The following is a 20546-nucleotide window of genomic DNA, read 5'->3' on the forward strand; positions in this document are numbered from 1 at the left end:
AAAAAATAAAGTTATTGGTAGAAAAGCTGATACTGCAGGGAGTGGAGAGCAGAGAAGACCTGAAATATGTTCAAGAGGAGGACATGGTGGACTTCATCAGGCCCATCCAGTGTAGGAAGCTCCTCGATTGCTGGAAATCAAAAGGTCATTAACTGTTGTAATTCTCTTGAGGCTGGTCATGTAAATTTTAAAAATGAAGAAGATGGAGTTGGTCACCTCATCTGTTACAAGCCCTTCAAGCTCAAGTCCCATGTCTTCTCCTCAACCATCTCCACGCACAAATATCAAGAAAAACTGGCCGGAAACCTTCCAGGTGAACTGGAACAAAATGCCACTTGGGTTGCTTTCTACAGTTACAAGTGGTAAAAGTCCCTCACCATCCGACAGACGGCAGTTTGTGAGAGTGCTTGTGGATGATATGAGAAAACATGAAGCAAATCCCACAAGGGCACAGTGCCTCACAATTACCAGAAACATTACAAGACAGTATCCACAATCCTTTGCTGATACCTTGGACGATGGAAAGACAATGATAGGTGGAGGCTTTGAATCACTTCTGAGCCAGGTTAAAGTGTGCGTGGAGCATTTGAACAGGAACAACACCCTTGCTCGACATAGAGTTTCAAAGGATGCCACAGGGGCTATACCAGCCCGAGGACCAGCAGACAGCTATGGGTGCACACGATGGCAACCAGAGTTACCACCTGAGGAAACTGAAGAAAGTCTTGAAGGTCTGAGACAAAATATGACTGATATATATAGACATGAAGGCCTGGCAGGTGCAGAAAGGGGAGAAATACAAAACTTGATGGAAACAACTTATTATCTGCAATGCAAAATGATCAACGCCACACCAGCTGTCCCTCTGGAGGACATAAAAAGTCAGTGGCCCTACTTGTTCCTGCCAAGGAGCATGTGTGCTCACTTTGAGCTCCTCACAGACATTCAGATCCTGAGAGTGATGGAGGCATTTACTGAAGACCAGGGCAGAATCATCTTAGAATACTTCAAGGCAAATCCCAGCAATGATGATGTGAAGAAGGTCCTCTCCGTGGAAAAAAGTGCAACATTCCCCTACCTTCTGGATCTAATGATGGCACACTTCAAAGAGAGGAAAGAAGCCCTTATCTTGCATGCAGATGTGAGTATAACTGATCTAGTCAACTTTGCAGATTGAAATGGGATAAATAGAGATGTATGTTTTCAGCATTTCTTTAAAAGTAAGTTAATGTGAACCATTGTTAAAACATTTTGTAATAATTTTAATATAAACTTATTGCAATGTTTCTTTTGTCTGCTATGTAGGTGTCAGTCACAGCAGCAACTGTGAAGGCATCCCTTGCCCTGCCTGACAGCCCTCGCTTGATCATTCTAGGTAAGCACACACAAGTTTTGTGACTATACTTGCACTGTACTAGGATTTTTGAACTATGGACATTTTAAAGTGAAATGCATCAATCTGGTGCACTTTAAGATGAGGCTAGATCTATGAGGAATTTAGGGCTCTTATAAACAATTTTGTGTTAACAAATAAAATGCCCAGCAGATGGCGTTGTCTTGGACAACAATAACTTGACAAACTAAAAAAAGAAAGTAAATATAGACAATCTAAATATCAGTCAAATCCAGTTCCTCATTTATGCCTGGGTGTTTAGCCCTCTGTTTTTGTAAATTCAAAAGGCTTCTTACTGATTGGGTTCCCTGACAACTTTCTGTTTGGTAAATTTTGTTTTTCAGATCCATTGACTTCTGACCAAAGATGGATGGTTAGCATCGAGGGCCAGGTGGTTTGTGAAGGAGCATCATTTGTGATGGGGCTTGCTGTTGTCTTCACATGCTATTACAATTTCAACCTTCAGTATCAGGATGAGGCAGCCTGCATCCTTGAATTCATACAGAGGTAAGTTTGAATCCCATATTTAGTCATTAGTCTCAGATGGTTGTGCTTTAGAGTCATTTTTGCATTGCTTTACATGAAGGTCCCACTCAGATGAATCTCAAACTTAGTAGGTAGCTCATCTCAAAATTCTACAATGAGAAAAATATTAATTTCAACAAGATTAATATTATGCATTTGCTTCAAATGACTGATGATGTAAAGCATAATTTCATATTTTTTTGTGTGTCTTTCTGTTTCACCTTGCCATATCTTGTAGAAGCTGTGTAGGAATCAACCCAGAGCGAGGGACAAAGGCACGACAGGGCAAGGTGACAAGCAAGAGAAGTGGGAAAATGGTCCAGAAGAAAAAGTGACATCCCTGAACCCGCATGTGTGCACGCTCTTGAGGAAGCTTATGGACTTTGAGTGGGACTTTGTGTGAGTTTGATACTAACTCCCTCTGTAGAGTTGACCTGCACACACACACACACACACACACACACACACACTCAATTGCATTCATAACTCTATTATGTGGAAGTTATATATGGAGTTATATTTTTATGTTTTTATATTTGTATATATATATATTTCGTTCTGTTTAATATGCCAACCTAAACCTAAATATTGAAGGTATTTGGGCAGCATACTGTATAGTTGAACCTTTTCTTTTTATTTAGTGAATACCCAAAGTTTAATTGGTGCAGCTTTTTCATGAACGACAGATTAGTCTACAAAAACATTCAGCATGTCACTCAGTGAGATACTCAACACACACAGTGTCTCTCACTCACTCTCTTGCAGTCATAAAAGCACAGTTCATCCTGGTATTGTTTAATTGTTTGGTATCTGGCCAGCATACTGTATTGTTGAATGTTGAACAGTATTGTTCTGTTTAATGAACCCCCATAGTTCAAGGGGTTGAGGTGTTCTCTATTTGAACAGACATCAGAGAAGTTAAGGTATTTGCTGTCTACGAGATTCAAAGTGTTTTCAGCTCCTAGGTCACTCTGTCACTCAGCTACAGACACATTCACTCTGTCACTCAGCTACAGACACATACACTCTGTCACTTAGCTACAGACACATTCACTCTGTCACTCAGCTACAGACACATTCACTCTGTCACTCAGTTACAGACACATTCACTCTGTCACTCAGCTACAGACACATTCACTCAGTCACTCAGCTACAGACACATTCACTCTGTCACTCAGTTACAGACACATTCACTCTGTCACTCAGCTACAGACACATTCACTCTGTCACTCAGCTACAGACACATACACTCTGTCACTCAGCTACAGACACATTCACTCTGTCACTCAGCTACAGACACATTCACTCTGTCACTCAGCTACAGACACATTCACTCATTAACTCAGCTATAGACACATTCACTCTGTCACTCAGCTACAGACACATTCACTCATTAACTCAGCTATAGACACATTCACTCAGTCACCCAAATACACACACTGTTGCATATTCACACACTCACACAGTCACTTGCTTAGAAACACACATCCACACATTTTTTTTGTAAGGCCTTGAGTATTTGATTATAATAAACAATAATAATATGAATATGTACTGCTGTCTTGTTTATTATTCCTTCAGTTACTTCTAGTTTATACAGATGCTTCCTAGATGTTGTTGGAAAGTTAAGCTAAAACAGCTTCCATTAAATTGCTGTATGTTTTTGATTTTTACAGCAAATAACTGTACATTTAATTACAATAAGTTACTGTATTTCTATAATACAGTAGAGCTACTGTAAGTTTTACAGTAACTTACTGGCGAAACTGCTGCCAGTAATTTACTGTGTTTGATATGTTACAGCAAAATACTGTAAATTTAATTACAATAAGTTACTGTATTTCTATAATACAGTAGAGGTACTGTGCGTTTTACAGTAACTTACTGGCGAAACTGCTGCCAGTAATTTACTGTAATTTTGAATTTTTACAGCAAGTTACTGTACATTGTAATTACAACAACCTACTGTATTTCTATAATACAGTAGAGGTACCGTACATTTTACAGTAACTTACAGAAGAAACTGCTGCCAGTAATTTACTGTAATTTTACAGTGAAAAGTTTTACAGTGTGGAGTTGGTTGAGCAGCTGTACAAAAACCTACAGTCCTCATTCTTACTGGGCTGATAGAACATGAAGTGTTTTTCATGAATTGTTTTTGATTATATTATTTGTGTTAAATTTAATTTAAAAGTGTTTTGTATTAAAAATGAATCAATAATTTTCACTGCATACACATCATGAAAACCTAAAATAACAGAATAAAGATCATAAAAGACGACAACAACAACAACAACAACGTGATTGTTAAATTGAAACAATTAGAAATGATTTACATTTCTACACAAAGACACAATAATTTGTGCAAATAATGTGAAATCTTATGATTCTAATGTTTGTTTTGTGATTGATCACTTTATTTATAGTCCAAAGTATCCACTATTGTTGTCAGTAAATATAACAGCTTGGTTGGCATCAAGCTCCTGTATATGTGCTTTTACAGGTAAAAACTCCATCATGAATCTGACCGAGACTTTTCTTAGGATCTTTCTTGAGAACAAATATAAGAAAATACTTTCAGAAGATGTTGGTGAGGAGGCCCATTGTGCAAATCTTTTTTTATCTTTTTTTAAATAAATCATTACTATCTTACCATTAAACACACAATTATACAAATGTCTTTCTGGAAATCACTTGATGTGAATGTGGAACCAGTTTCAGGTCATTTGCTCTCTGCAGTCTCCCCCTCTCTGCTTTCATAGTCAAGAACCACATGTTTACCCCTTTAATATTTCTGATGTATATAATATATGTTGACCAGTTGACTTGCAATATAAAGCTCAGCATCATAAAATGTTCATTTTTTTCTATATTAACCTGCACTAACTTCACAAACTTTATGTCTGTGTCACTGAAACTATTAAAAGTCTTTTATCCAAACCTGCAAACAGCAGCATCAGACTTAAAGTGTTTATAATATTTACATGATCCTGGCTGAAGCCGATATCTCTTTTTGTAGACAATTGTAACGACCTCAGACACAAAACTGGTGGAGCCAAATGCACGACTCTCAGGCAGTTGAAGGTCTAACAAAAAGTCTTTACTGGCAAAAGTTCAGTACAAAACATAAATGCACTTGTAGAGGGTGGGAAAATAGCTTCTGTTAAAAGTTAAAGAAAAACTGACACCCCCCTTATTTTTTTATTTTGTTCTAATAACTACTTGATAAATGAGTCCCTCTCAGATATAAATCAGTTCCTTTCACATTTTGGGGAAACCTTGCTGTTATTTTCTTGATGGCGCCAAGTTGATCGCAAACACATAACGTGTCTCTGTCCTTACTGCTTCACAGACCCTCAGGACTGTGCAGCAAACGTGCTAGTGGCCCAGGTCCCCCTAGACTTGAGGCCGGTAACATATAGCTCAACATGGTTAAACTAGAAATATTGTGGATTACACTGTGTGTGTAACTAAAGGGTGTTACATATATATTAGGTCCTCCTCTTTGAGATCCCATGCAAATCTGGGGTTTTCAAAGGGGTATACATCTGTCCTCCCACTGACTTATTCATTAGTGTGTAGTGGTTCACATCCTCAGTCTCAAGATGATGGACAAACTTTGTGTTCTGCTGACAGTGCTCTGTCTGCCATGTAAGTCACTTCATGCTGTAATACCGATCCAATAATGTATTTTGCCACTTTTTTCTCACTCACCTCTTTTAACTTCTGGTTCTTTGACAGGTTTCAATGGCCAGGCTCTGGAGTCCATTCCATCCACTCCCATGTTGAAACAACCTCAAGAAGCCCTCAGTCTTTCTTGCAAGGGAACTGGATTTGATTTCAGTAATTCTGGAATGCACTGGATCAGACAGCCCGCAGGAAAAGCACTGGAGTGGATGGGGCTTATTTACTATGATGCAAGTAAAACAAACTATGCAAGCAGTGTGCAAGGACGTATAGAAATCACCAGAGATAACAGCAAAAGCATGACATATGTGAGACTGTCCAACTTACAGCCAGAGGACTCTGCTGTGTATTACTGTGGCAAACACACAGTGTGTATTTGATCAGAGGCTTTAAATCACCACCAGCAGCTATGGCAGCAAATAAACGGTGTCATACACACACAAACAGAGACAAAAAACGAATGTGAAAGCACCAGCTGAGGCTGTGGTTTATGACTTCCTCTTTTTTTAAATAGTTTTTAACAGCATGTGCTTTGTACATCAAAGTACTGGTGAATGATATTCCCATCTGTTATTGTGTCAGGCAGGTGTGAAGGATTTTCTGTTATATTTTAACTGTTAAAAGAAGAAACTGTGATTTTGTGAAATTGTAGTGATTGAAAGAACACAAATTAACTAAGCATATAAAATGATTAGACACATATTGAATGACAGAACAACTGTTAGTGACATAACTGACTGTTAAGCATAACAAATTGGCCCTGTCCAGGAGGAAGAAAACTGATCACACTGTAGTATTCAGACTGTTTTGGCCCTAAACTCCCGACACTTAAGGGAGTGTTGCTGTGAGGATAATTTCTGTAAATATATGCAGGTGGATTTATAAATCCATCAATTTCAGACTGCAATCATCACCTGCCTGGTCTCTTATTCACAATAAACTCTAACCCCAAATGAAGCATGTAACTATTTGCATGTATTAGAGTGATCCATAGACACTGTAAAATTATACATTTTCTTTCTGATATGTAAAAAATATATTTTCACACCATAATTCCAAGTGTTGACTACTTATGACAGGACAGTCCATCCTTCCTTTACAGCCTGTCAGTGTCCTTCTCTATGCAAAGTGAACTTCCTCACAGTCTGCTATAAAGACTTGATATCATGCTGTCAGTTGCAGCAGAAGAAGAGAAGCTCCCATCAGATCACCTTCAATACCAACCATGTTCTCTGTAGCTGTGCTGCTGCTGCTGGCTGCTGGATCCTGTGAGTCTCACTGAGGCAGAGACACTGACAGTATGATCACAGCACACTGACTGTTCACTCTTATTACACTCATTCAATATTCAACATGTTTTCCTCCACAGGTGTAAAGTGTGAAACGCTGACTCAGACAGCCTGCAGGGAAAGGACTGGAATGGATTGGATATCAGTGTGTTGGATGCACTGGGAATTACAAAGATTCACTGAAGAACAAGTTCAGTATCGACGTAGACTCTTCCAGCAACACAGTGAATCTGAACGGACAGAATGTGCAGCCTGAAGACACTGCTGTGTATTACTGTGCCAGAGAGACACAGTGACACAAAGCATCAGTAGAGCTGAACAAAAACCCCTCAGTGCCTGAACACTTGTAACATGAAGCCACCAGAGGAGGAGCCCTCAGACCACTAATGACTTCAACACCAGCTCACTTTTACAGTAAACAGGAAGTCTAAGAACAAAGATTCTTCATCTCGTTTTACAGCAACATTTCATATCAAATAAATAATCTAAAATCATTATCACTGAAACATCATTGTCTGTACAAAAACCTTTCTCACTACAGTAGAAATCAACCATTAAAAGTCAGCTTCTCATCCATTATTCCATCATTTTTGGTTCAAGAAAATCAATCATTACTGCTTTCGTGGGTGAATAAAAATTCTTGAGCCAACTTCATTATGATCAAAGTCAAGCTAACAATCTAAACTGTCAGAGATTCAAATTCCACCTTCTCTTTGTTTGAGATGAAGTAAAACACCTGAAAGTTTCATCTTCATTTAGAATTATTTGAATATACATTAGTCAGCTGATTTTGTGTCAACAGTATGTAAATCCGCCTCCTTGTGTTGCCTCATAAATAAGTGAAGTGTGTGTGTGTCAGTGAGAGGACAGAAGAGCTCACATCAGTTCAGCTTCAACATCAACCATGTTCTCTGTAGCTCTGATACTGCTGCTGGCAGCTGGATCCTGTGAGCAGCTTTCACTGGATTCACACTAATAAACACATTAGAAACACTGAATATTCACATGAATGATGGAGATCATGTTGATTTGTATTTCCACAGGTGTGAACAGTATTGATCTCATCCAGCCAGACTCAATGGTTGTGCAGCCTGGACAGTCTTTGACCATCAGCTGTCAGGTCTCTGGTTATTCTCTGACTGATGACAGCTATGCAACAGGTTGGATCAGACAGTGTGAAGGAAAACCCATGGACTGGATCTCCCATCAGTGGGGTGGTGGTAACTTTTATCAAAATAATGCTCTGAAGAACAAGTTCAGCTACAGCAAGGACACGTCTGCTCTAACAGTGACTCTAAAAGGACAGAATCTGCAGCCTGAGGACACAGCTGTGTATTACTGTGCCAGAGTGTCAGAGGAGACACAGTGAGAGATTGTAATAGCAGAGTCAAACAAAAACTACTTCCTCTTTTTACCAATACAAGGAACACTCATTTGTCTCAGTATGATTTGTTCTGAATCATATATTTTAAAAAATATAGTTTTAATTATTTATGACCACAATTCCTATAAACAGGATCCTTTAAAACATTTCTTTTAAAGATATCAATATATATTCTCCCCTATCACTCTGCTTCAGTGATTTCTCAAATACCCAAAAATTGGAAAGGCTCAATACTTTCTGATATTAAAACAGGCACATCTTTGGGCGGGCCATGGAATTAATTAACCTACATGATTTAATATAACTAAAAAATATGGTAACAAGATAATGTGACACCATCCATGCCAAATAAAAAACCTAAAGCAAAAGTGTATCAGATCAAACATTAAAAATGTGTTCGAGGGGGATTTTTGAATAGTTTGTTGAATATAAAAAGTTTGGATCAACTTGTCTTGACTGATGGACAGAGTAGGTCGTTGAGACAACAGCCGGTCTGGTTATAGAGGACGAGTGAGTGAAGAGAAGAGATTTGAATTGTGAGAAAGAGTGAAGTGGATGCAGGAGGACAAAGTGAGTGAGCAGGTGAACAGCAGAGTCTATAACAGACTTTGGAGGGATTACAATAAAGACTACTATCACAGTAGTCAAGTCTGGATGTGATGAAGGATTGGATTGGAGATTTAGCAACAGAAGGAGAAAGATGAGCAGAGACAAACAGTGTTTTACATTTGAAAAAATAATTGGTGTTGGAATGAGAAGTCAGTGTCAAAGTTTAGGTCAAGCTTGCAGATGTATAATGCTGGAATAAGAGTTGAGCAGTTTGGGAAAGTTGACCTGCATCCATGCGACAGGCTTGGAGAGAGTTGCATCAATGATGGATTTAGAGGATATGTAGAGATAGACATCACTGTTGTAGAAGCTGAAGTGGAGACCATGAAGATAAGATTACAGAGGGGTAGCATGTAAACAGCAGAGGACCAAGCACGGAGCCCTGCGGGTTGCCTGTTCGTGCTGATTAAATGTTGTCTGTCTGTGAGACGTGACTTAAATCAAGAGAGGGCAGTACAGGTGATGTTGAAAGAGCATTCAAGTTGCTGCAATTTCGTCCATGGTGTATTCTCAAGGTCACAGAGGACTGGAACCAATCAGAGGTGACATTGGGCTTCAGGAGGGATACATTATGGACAGGTAGTCAGGTAGTTTTGGGTCCCATTAGATTCCCAATCAGAAGTATTATCCCTGTGCAATGGAACAGCTGTTGAGTTTAAAGATACATGGATAGTATTGATTGTTTTTGGGTTTTTTTGGCCATTTTCAAGGCTTTATTGATAGTGAGACAGATAGAAAGGGGGTGACAGAGGGGAGGACATGCGGCAAAGGGAGCTCAGGCCGGATTCGAACCAGGCTCCGCCGCAGCGAGGACTGTAGCCTCTGCACATGGGGCGCCTGTGTAACCCACTACGCTACGGACCACCCCGATAGTATTGATTGTTAATAAGATGTTTATGTTAACATTCTCCTGTACATTCACCAAACAGTGGGTTGAAAAACATATCTATTCCAGAGTTTCACAATATATAAATATATATATATACATATATATATATATATAAAATAAACAATGTTATTAATGAATTTAATTCATCATCGGTAGCAATTTCCCATTACTTCTAGGTTGCATTTGAAAAAAACAACAATATGTAGAATACATTAACATGTTCAAATGTTACAAGATGACTGACAGCAAAACAAGGATAGTGATGACATCAGCTAAAATATTAAAATGACAGAAATGACCAGATCCGGTCAGATGATTATTTTAAAGAATAACTCTAAATATAATCAGTCAGGTGAAAGTCATGACATAAAATATGTTTCCTTCAATCAGAAAGGAGGAGTCAATGCAAAACTCAGATGTCTTCCATCTCTACTTATCTGACTGCAGAGAGGAGGACAGAGGACAGTGGACACACAGTTTAACATGATGGACTATAGGACAGGACTGCTGCTTCTAACTGTCTGCTGGGCAGGTGGAGACTTTCTCAGATATTAATAATACTTATATGTGTGTCAACCGCTTATTTCACTCAATTTTGTTTGTTCTCTTCACAGGTGTTGATGGTCAGACTCTGACAGAATCTGAACCAGCAGTTAAAAGTCCTGGAGGATCTCACAGATTGACCTGTACAACCTCTGGATTCACATTCAGCAGCTACCATATGAACTGGGTCAGACAGGCTCCTGGTAAAGGACTGGAGTGGATCGCCTTGATCTTCACTGATAGCAGCGGCCAGTACTACTCTCAGTCAGTCAGAGGGCGGTTTACCATCTCCAGAGACAACAGCAGACAGCAGCTGTATCTGCAGATGAACAGTCTGAAGACTGACGATTCTGCTGTTTATTATTGTGCTCGAGAGCCACAGTGACTGGAGTTGGTTGAGCAGCTGTACAAAAACATACAGTCCTCATTCTTACTGGCTGTTTGAGTCAAAGCATGTCATATTTTTATTGTATTTATATGATATACTGTATTTTATTATTTGTATATATTTTTTTTAATATGTTGCTTTAAATTACATGTTTTATTTCAAAAATTTTTAAAGACTAATAAATGACTCTCTGCATTACACACATTACTAAGAATATTTCCTGAGCAATACTAATAATCTAATAAACATTTCTGTCTTTGTTCCTCCTCACTGGGCGACTAATCAAAAGATCATTGTTGTGTTTTAACAACAGAGAAATATCTTGAAATGAGAGAATATTGACTGTTAACTGTTTCTGAATATAAAGAAAATGTAGCGCCATCTATTCACAGACAGGAATAAGTTAATGGCCATAATAGAAATCAGATCATATTCTACTTGACTTGACTTGGACAATAAAAACCGTCAGTATAACCCACACTGCCTGATATTTGACATAGACTTGTTTTTATTTGGGACACAGATGAAAGTGAAATATGCTGATTATTATAAAAATAACTTCTACATGTCTGAACTACCATAGTTGTCACTAAGCTAAAGGATTTAGTTTTCTGCAGTTTGTCACTTGTTTCAGTTCCTGATCAGCTGTTTGCTGCTCGATGCTTTTCTCTGTATGTCTGCTGTTTATTCAAACCTGCAAACAGCAGCATCAGACTTAAAGTGTTTATAATATTTACATGATCCTGGCTGAAGCCGATATCTCTCTTTGTAGCCAATTTTAACGACCTCAGACCACCGGCGTAGCCAGAAAAAAAGACATTGGGTGTGCACCAGCAATACTGGGTGTGCCAAATTTATTTTCAACAGAGTATTACACCTCCACAAACATTCAAAAGAATGTGTCTCTGGAATACGACATTATTAACACAACAACAACATATCCACACATTCTCTTCAGTAATAGTCAACAGTTTGTTCACAGCAGGTCTAAACATTCACTTGTGACGTGCTCTCAAATAAATCGATAATGCTACCTATACCAGAAGACTTTGAAAAGATTTGGAAAAGACTCCTGGAAGACTATCAGCTCACACCTGCTCACATCTAAAGACAAGTGTTTAGAGTTTTTAGTCACAGCCTAGTCTCACACTGAGATTCTACAAAGACTGTCAATCTTTCAGGGTCACTATTTTCAAGACTACAACTAGATTCTTTTAGCATTTTTTTCCTACCATGCATTTTTTTCCTCATCATGCTCGAAGTAAAAACTGACTAAATGGAGGAGAAGCAGCTTTTGGCTCCAGCTGCTCTAGTGTGTGCAGTGGTTTGTGTTGAAAAAAACAAAAACAATAAAAAGAAGAATAGATGCCACAAAATGCCCCTCACAAAGCTGAAAAGGGGTTTCTGTTTTTCTGACATGAAAAGTTGACTATTTTACAGTAAACAAAACAGATATAAGGAAGAATAAAGGAAAGGAAAATGTATAAATGAATTCATGATATACATTTATGCCCTATTTAATTATGTGCTTAATTGAATATTTATATTCATCAGCTCTTTCAACTCTCATTTAGTTAATCATACATTAATTATCGATTATTTATTACTTATTTATGTATAGGCCTACATTTATTTATACATTTTTACTGGGTCTCCTTACTGTTCTCTTTACTAAGAAACAGCGCCCCCAAAATCCCGCTTGTGGTCGTAAATATATGACATCACTATATTTTTATTTAGGACTGAGCTTACTATCATTATTGTGATGTTCCTTTTTCCTGTGGAAGTGGTTTTACTGGCCAGTCTGGAACCGGGGACCTTTTCCCCACTCATATATTGGTTGTTGATTTTGTTACATCACTGAGACTTGCGATCATATCAAACACATTTGATATGATCCAAACCCAAGACTAGGAAAAGACTGATATGAAACAGAGCAGATTACTACCTTACACTTAACCATGGAGATGACGGGAGCGCTGTGACTCCAGTAAAACTCCTAGATTTACTAAAGACTTTCAGTTTTTAGTCTGGGACTGGGGAAATCGTTTGGTGTAAGCCCAGCATAACAAAATAATATAAAAAGCACACCGCAAAAACACAACACACACACAGACATTGCATGCCCAATGAGATGAACATAGTGAAATATAACATTCATGCACTTACTCATGCACGGAGCCATCACATATAGACATTACGTGTGATCAAAAACACTATTTAATCTTCTGAACACATTGGGCTTAGCAGCAGAGTAAAGGACACAATGATATTGTGCTCACCTGTGTGCACTGCGCAGCTCTCAATGTACAGGGCAAGACAGCGTGGCTTGGCCTTGAACGCATTTATTATTTCATCGGAGTCTAGTTTCTCCGCGAGCTCTTTTTCAAACATGAGCAACGAAATGCTGTTAAGTCTCTCTGTGAGCATTGTAGCTCTGCTGGTGGATTTAATCCTGTTCACAACCGAAAACAGGCACTCCACAGAGCAACTTGTGACAGGCAGTGACAACAGAATACGCAGTAAACAGTTCATGTTGGGAAAAACATCTTTGTCACATGAATCCAAGACTTCAATAAGGGACGGGAACTGATGTCCCCCGTCAACTTTACGCCTGATGAGTTGCCCAAACACAGTGAGTTCAGAGGCCTCCAAACGAAGTCCATAATGCCTGCACGGTGCACGCAATGCGTCCAGCTGGCAAATTGCGTCAGACGCAGGCAGCAGGGAGGCAGCAGCCTTCATTATTCCATAAGAGTCACTCTGAAAACGGTTGTTCAGTTCGACCAGTTGTCTGTCAAGGATCATAATCCACAAGGAGCGCAAATCAGAATCACTCCTGATGGGTGCACACCTGCCCAGGTGTCGCAACGCATCATCTGACGGCAATTTTTTTGGGTGTGCCAGCTGCCTCTGTGGGTGGCACCGGCACACCCTGGCACACCCGTGGCTACGCTATTGCCTCAGACACAAAACTGGTGGAGCCAAATGCACGATTCTCAGGCAGTTGAAGGTCTAACAAGAAGTCTTTACTGGCAAAAGTTCAGTACAAAACATAAATGCACTTGTAGAGGGTGGGAAAATAGCTTCTGTTAAAAGTTAAAGAAAAACTGACACCCCCCTTATTTTTTTATTTTGTTCTAATAACTAATTGATAAATGAGTCCCTCTCAGATATAAATCAGTTCCTTTCACATTTTGGGGAAACCTTGCTGTTATTTTCTTGTGACAGCAGGTTAGAACAGGCACAGTGGGGGACAGACAACTTGAGCCTGTGTTGTCATGTGACCGGCAGAATAAAACATGGCGGCAAGTTGATCACAAACACATCACGTGTCTCTGTCCTTACTGCTTCACAGGTATGTTAAATGTGGTTAAAACAGCATAAAATGTAAATAATGTGTTGCATACATGTTCTGACAGTGATATGAGTGATATGGGCACTCAGAAAAGGTGTGGGTTAATTGGTTTGTGTGTTCCACTGCCTCGCTTAAATCTGCTATGTTTCATAGTGTTAAAATAATATGTATTAATGTTACTGAATGTATGACCATATATTTGCTAAAAGTAGTCTGTTTTGGATCCATGAGTTAACTGTAAAACTGTGGTAAATTTGTAGTGTTTTGGAGCCCTGTAATTGTTGATAACGTAGCTACCAAATCATTTTGTCTTATGTAAACAGACTGAAACAGTTCTCAAGGAAAAGCCAAATATATGTTAATGTGTTTTTATTGTTATTTAACTGTTTTGTTTAATTATTGTCATGCATTTGACATTGTAATAATATTCTCCTCACATATAAGTCTTTTTCAGCTACAATGCTGGCACTTTCAGTATTTGCTTTTGCTAAGGAGGTCAGTAAATTTGTATTTGTATAAAAGTGTGTATTTAAGGCCAGTTGAATGGTTAATGACATTTTGTGACTGGCAGAATAAAACATGGCGCCAAGTTGATCGCAAACACATAATGGCCCTCATTTATCAAACGAGCGTACGTCAGAAAGTGAGCGTAAAGTGGCCGTTAGATGATTTCTACGCAAGCCTCGGCATTTATCAATTTGGACGTGAGTGGACGGTACGATCAGATCTCACGTCTCCTCTCAGCTCGTGTACGCAAATCTGAGTCAGCGTGTAGTCCACACGTCTGAGTCGGAGAATTGATCTTAGACTACAGTATCGATGCTTGGAGCTGATAAAACTCTGTGGTGTTTTGATTTTTCATGGTGACAAATCAAAACATGTTTAGACTACATAATTTATCATTAAAACATTATCCAAAAATAAATACACCCTGCGATCGTGAAATTCTTTAAACAGAATACTAGCCGAGGATATTAAATGTTGTTGTCTTCTGCTGTTTATTGTTATCCTGCTGGACACCGGAGCGTCAGCGTCTCCTTCACCAGCGGTGCTGCCCGAATAGAAACATTTCCAATCAGCGCTGCCACACGCTCCTCTGACTAGGACATCATTATTAGTAAATGTAAAGAGGTGAATAATATATCTCCATCACAATAATAACAATATTCAGATATTATATAGATAATTAGGCTTTATATATCACGATGTAATTACTCAAACCTCGCCGGGTAGTCTGCTACTCTGCTGACAGCACCACTGATTTCCTTCTTTTTCACTTTTTAAGCTGCCAAACAAAACTAGTTTGTTGTGTTGCAGCTGTTGGACGTCAACGTTTCACTTTCTGCCTCTGAGAAATTCCTCTTCTTTCGGAATTAAAACTTACTTTAAAACATTGTTTATCTCCTTCAACCAAAAAGCTGTGAAAACTTTTAAGTCCGTGCTCCAAATGTAAAATATTCAGTGAACTTGTTTGAGTTTATAACTAGAAGTACTTTTATTTCATAAACCTCTGTCGCTGCGTATTTCTTTAATATGTCTATATTGCCCCTGTTGTCATTTGTAACGGTGCACTTTGCTAATAAAGCTGGCTTTAGGGGGTGAAAAAATCCTCTTTCTGGCCGTATTGCGCCCTTCGGTGTGGTAAACTCTGAAGGCGAGTCATCTGAATCGAGTATATATTAGGGCGTGGTATTTAAATTACGGATGTTTCGAGCCGCCACATTTATCAACAGCCGATCATTTTTACGCGGTGATTGGCGAGATACGATCGTTTGATAAATCACACATGGACCCTGTCATAAGACGAAATATACACTCAGATCTGCGCTCGTTTCTACGCTGGCTTGATAAATGAGGGCCAATGTGTCTCTGTCCTTACTACTTCTCAGTCCCTCAGGACTGTGCAGCAAACTAGCTAGTGGCCCAGGCCCCCCTAGACTTGAGGCCGGTAACATATAACTCAACATGGTTAAACTAGAAATATTGTGTATTACACTGTGTGTGTAACTAAAGGGTGTTACATATATATTAGGTCCTCCTCTTTGAAATCCAATGCAAATCTGCGGTTTTCAGAGGGTATACATCTGTCCTCCCACTGACTTCTTCATTAGTGTGTAGTGGTTCACATCCTCAGTCTCAAGATGATGGACAAACTTTGTGTTCTGCTGACAGTGCTCTTTCTGCGATGTAAGTCACTTCATGCTGTAATACCGATCCAATATAGTATTTTGACACTTTTTTTTCTCACCTCTTTTAACTTCTGGTTCTTTGACAGGTTTCTATGGCCAGGCTCTGGAGTCCATTCCATCCACTCCCGTGTTGAAACAACCTCAAGAAGCCCTCAGTCTTTCTTGCAAGGGAACTGGATTTGATTTCAGTAATTATGGAATGCACTGGATCAGACAGCCTGCAAGAAAAGCACTGGAGTGGATGGGGCTTATTTACTATGATGCAAGTAAAACAAACTATGCAAGCAGTGTGCAAGGACGTATAGAAATCACCAGAGATAACAGCAACAGCATGACATATGTGAGACTGTCCAACTTACAGCCAGAGGACTCTGCTGTGTATTACTGTGCCAAAAACACAGTGGCCCTCATTTATCAAACGAGCGTACGTCAGAAAGTGAGCGTAAAGTGGGCGTAAGATGATTTCTACGCAAGCCTCGGCATTTATCAATTTGGACGTGAGCAGACGGTACGATCAGATCAGATCTCACGTCTGCTCTCAGATTGTGTACGCAAATTTGAGTCAGCGTGAAGTCCACACGTCTGAGTCGGAGATTTGATCTTAGACTATTGTATGGATGCCTGGAGCTGATCAATCTCTGTGGTGTTTTGATTTTTAATAGTGACAAAGCAAAACATGTTTAGACTACATCATTTATCATTAAAACATAATCCAAAAATAAATACACCCTGCGATCGTGAAATTCTTCAAACAGAATACCAGCCGAGGATATTAAATGTTGTTGTCTTCTGCTGTTTACTGTTATTATTATTATTATTATTATTATTATTATTATCCGGCTCCGACACCGGAGCGTCAGCGTCTCTTTTACCAGCGGTGCTGCCCGAATAGAAACATTTCCAATCAGCGCAGCCACACGCTCCTCTGACTAGGACATCATTATTAGTAAATGTAAAGAGGTGAATAATATATCTCCATCATAATAATAGCAATATTCGGATATTATATAGATTATTAGGCTTTATATATCACGATGTAATTACTCAAACCTCGCCGGGAGTTTAATAGTCCGCTACTCTGCTGACAGCACCACTGATTTCCTTCTTTTTCTCTTTTTATGCTGCCAAATAAAACCAGTTTGTTGTGTTGCTGCTGTTGGATGTCAGTGTTTCACTTTCTGACTGAGAAATTCCTCTTCTTTTAGAATTAAAACTTCATTTAAAACATTGTTTACCTCCTTCAACCAAAAAGCTGAACATTTCTCTGAAGGCGAGCCTTCTGAATCGGGTATATATTAGGGCGTGGCATTTAAATTACGCTTGTTTCGAGCCGCCACATTTATCAACAGCCGATCATTCTTACGCTGTGATTGGCGAGATACGATCGTTTGATAAATCACACGTGGACCCTGTCGTAAGACGAAATATACACTCAGATCTGCGCTCGTTTCTACGCTCGCTTGATAAATGAGGGCCAGTGTGTATTTGATCAGAGAGGCTTTACAAAAACCTCAAGCAACTCATTTTTACAATCACCACCAGGTGGCAGCAAAAAAACAAAGCAACGTGAAAGCACCAGCTGAGGCTGTGGTTTATGGCTTCCTCTTTTTTTAAAATAGTTTTAAACAGCATGTGCTTTGTACGTCAAAGTACTGGTAAATGATATTCCCATCTGTTATTGTGTCAGGCAGGTGTGAAGGACTTTCTGTTATATTTTAACTGTTAAAAGAAGAAACTGTGATAGAAATTGTAGTGATTGAAAGAACACAAATTAACTAAGCATATAAAATGATTAGACACATATTGAATGACAGAACAACTGCTAGGGACATAACTGATTGTTAAGCATAACAAATTGGCCCTGTCCAGGAGGAAGAAAACTGATCACACTGTAGTGTTCAGACTGTTTTGGCCCTAAACTCCCTTAACTTTAGGGAGTGGTTGCTGTGAGGATAATTTATGTAAATATATGCAGGTGAATTTATAAATCCATCAAGTTCAGACTGCAATCCTCACCTGCCTGGTCTCTTATTCACAATAAACTCTAAACCCAAGTGAAGCACGTAACTATTTGAATGTATTAAATCCATAGACACTGTAAAATTATTATTATTTTTTTAAATTGTTGATGTTGACTTATGACAGGAAAGTCCATCCTCCCTTTACAGCCTGTCAGTGTCCTTCTCTATGCAAAGTGAACTTCCTCACAGTCTGCTATAAAGACTTGATATCATGCTGTCAGTTGCAGCAGAAGAAGAGAAGCTCCCATCAGATCACCCTCAATACCAACCATGTTCTCTGTAGCTGTGCTGCTGCTGCTGCTGGCTGCTGGATCCTGTGAGTCTCACTGAGGCAGAGACACTGACAGTATGATCACAGCACACTGACTGTTCACTCTTATTACACTCATTCAATATTCAACATGTTTTCCAACAGGTGTAAAGTGTGAAACGCTGACTCAGCCAGCCTCTGTGACTGTGCAGCCAGGTCAACGTCTGACCATCACCTGTCAGGTCTCTTATTCTCTTAGCAGCTACTACACAGCTTGGATCAGACAGCCTGCAGGGAAAGGACTGGAGTGGATTGGAATGAAAGATACTGGTGCTTCATACTACAAAGATTCACTGAAGAACAAGTTCAGTATCAGCCTCGACTCTTCCAGCAAAACTGTGACTCTAAACGGACAGAATGTGCAGCCTGAAGACACTGCTGTGTATTACTGTGCCAGAGAGCCACAGTGACACAAAGCATCAGTAGAGCTGAACAAAAACCCCTCAGTGCCTGAACACTTGTAACATGAAGCCACCAGAGGAGGAGCCCTCAGACCACTAATGACTTCAACACCAGCTCACTCACACAGCGTTGTTTATTTCCCCACAATGATCTATAAAACTTGTAAAATATTAAACTTTTGATGAGATGAAATAAATTCAGCTGAACTTACTTCAGAAGTTGAATTTCTGCTCTATAAACAGAAGCTACAACCCAAAAACAAACAACTGACAACATGTTGGATGTCAAAGTTTCCTCCAAACAAATGCAGATAACTCTGTTCTTATCTGACTATCTCAAGTGGAGGTTCACACTACATGAATAAAGATTCAAGCAATATTATTAATAATTTTGTTTTCATTTTGTATTATTAATAATATAAGCTAAATTGAAAAAAAAAAACATGGAAAAATAAACATGTTTAAAAGTAACAAAATGACTGTCAGTAAAATAAGGATAGTGATGACATCAGCTAAAAAATGTAAATGAAATACAGATTTTTTTTTTTTTTTCGTCCAACCAGAAAGGAGGAGTCAATGCAAAACTCAGATGTCTTCCACCTCTACTTATCTGACTGCAGAGAGGAGGACAGAGGACAGTGGACACACAGTTTAACATGATGGACTATAGGACAGGACTGCTGCTTCTAACTGTCTGCTGGGCAGGTGGAGACTTTCACTGATCTGACATTTCCATTTGGGGCTAGCTGACAGATTTGACATGTTTTCTTGTTGTCTTGACAGGTGTTGATGGTCAGACTCTAACACAGTCTGAACCAGCAGTTAAAAGTCCTGGAGGATCTCACAGATTGACCTGTACAGTCTCTGGATTTTCACTTAGTAGCCACTGGATGCACTGGGTCAGACAGGCTCCTGGTAAAGGACTGGAGTGGATCGCTGCAGAGACCTATAGTGGCAGCAAATACTACTCTCAGTCAGTTCAAGGCCGTTTTACAACCTCTAGAGACAACAGCAGACAGCAGCTGTATCTGCAGATGAACAGTCTGAAGACTGAAGATTCTGCTGTTTATTATTGTGCTCGAGACTCACAGTGACTGGAGTTGGTTGAGCAGCTGTACAAAAACCTACAGTCCTCATTCTTACTGGGTTGGCAGAGCACAAGCATGAAGAGGTGCTCATAGGATTTATGTTATATTTTTTAGTTTATTTATTAATTGTATTAATCTATTAATAATTGTATCTGCATTGTACACATCATGAAAAAACAATAAAGATTCCTCGATCATAAAAGGGTCAAGAGACAAGAATCTGAATCTATAATGTTGTGGTTTCTAGTATAAAATCAATAGAAGGCAGTCAGTGTCAAGTTTCTCTCTCCTCTGTTAGTAAAATGAGACACAAATCAGCTGTTCTCATTGATCTCAACACAAACTCAAACACTGGACTGGACTACAGCTTAATACTTAATACAGAGAGTTTTTATATTTTAGGAATAGTAACATAGCAATCAAATGATCATTATTTCACACACACACACACACACACACACACAAATATATT

At 39.1% G+C, this 20546-nt stretch overlaps 3 gene segments (V, D, J or C); all 3 read left to right on the top strand.

Annotated features, from left to right (window-relative positions):
* The first annotated feature begins 6830 nt into the window (after positions 1–6830).
* Positions 6831–8263, top strand: LOC131983021 (Ig heavy chain V region MC101-like). The segment is given in 2 exon segments: positions 6831–6873; positions 7938–8263. Coding segments are annotated over 2 exon segments (369 nt in total).
* A 1996-nt stretch (positions 8264–10259) lies between these two features.
* LOC131983027 (immunoglobulin heavy variable 3-30-3-like) lies at positions 10260–10704 on the top strand. The segment is given in 2 exon segments: positions 10260–10308; positions 10391–10704. Coding segments are annotated over 2 exon segments (363 nt in total).
* A 7841-nt stretch (positions 10705–18545) lies between these two features.
* On the top strand, positions 18546–18995 carry LOC131982852 (Ig heavy chain V region XIG14-like). The segment is given in 2 exon segments: positions 18546–18591; positions 18691–18995. Coding segments are annotated over 2 exon segments (351 nt in total).
* The last annotated feature ends 1551 nt before the right edge of the window (positions 18996–20546 follow it).

This window comes from Centropristis striata, chromosome 13, assembly GCF_030273125.1.
Source record: "Centropristis striata isolate RG_2023a ecotype Rhode Island chromosome 13, C.striata_1.0, whole genome shotgun sequence".
NCBI classification, from domain to species: Eukaryota; Metazoa; Chordata; class Actinopteri; order Perciformes; family Serranidae; genus Centropristis; species Centropristis striata.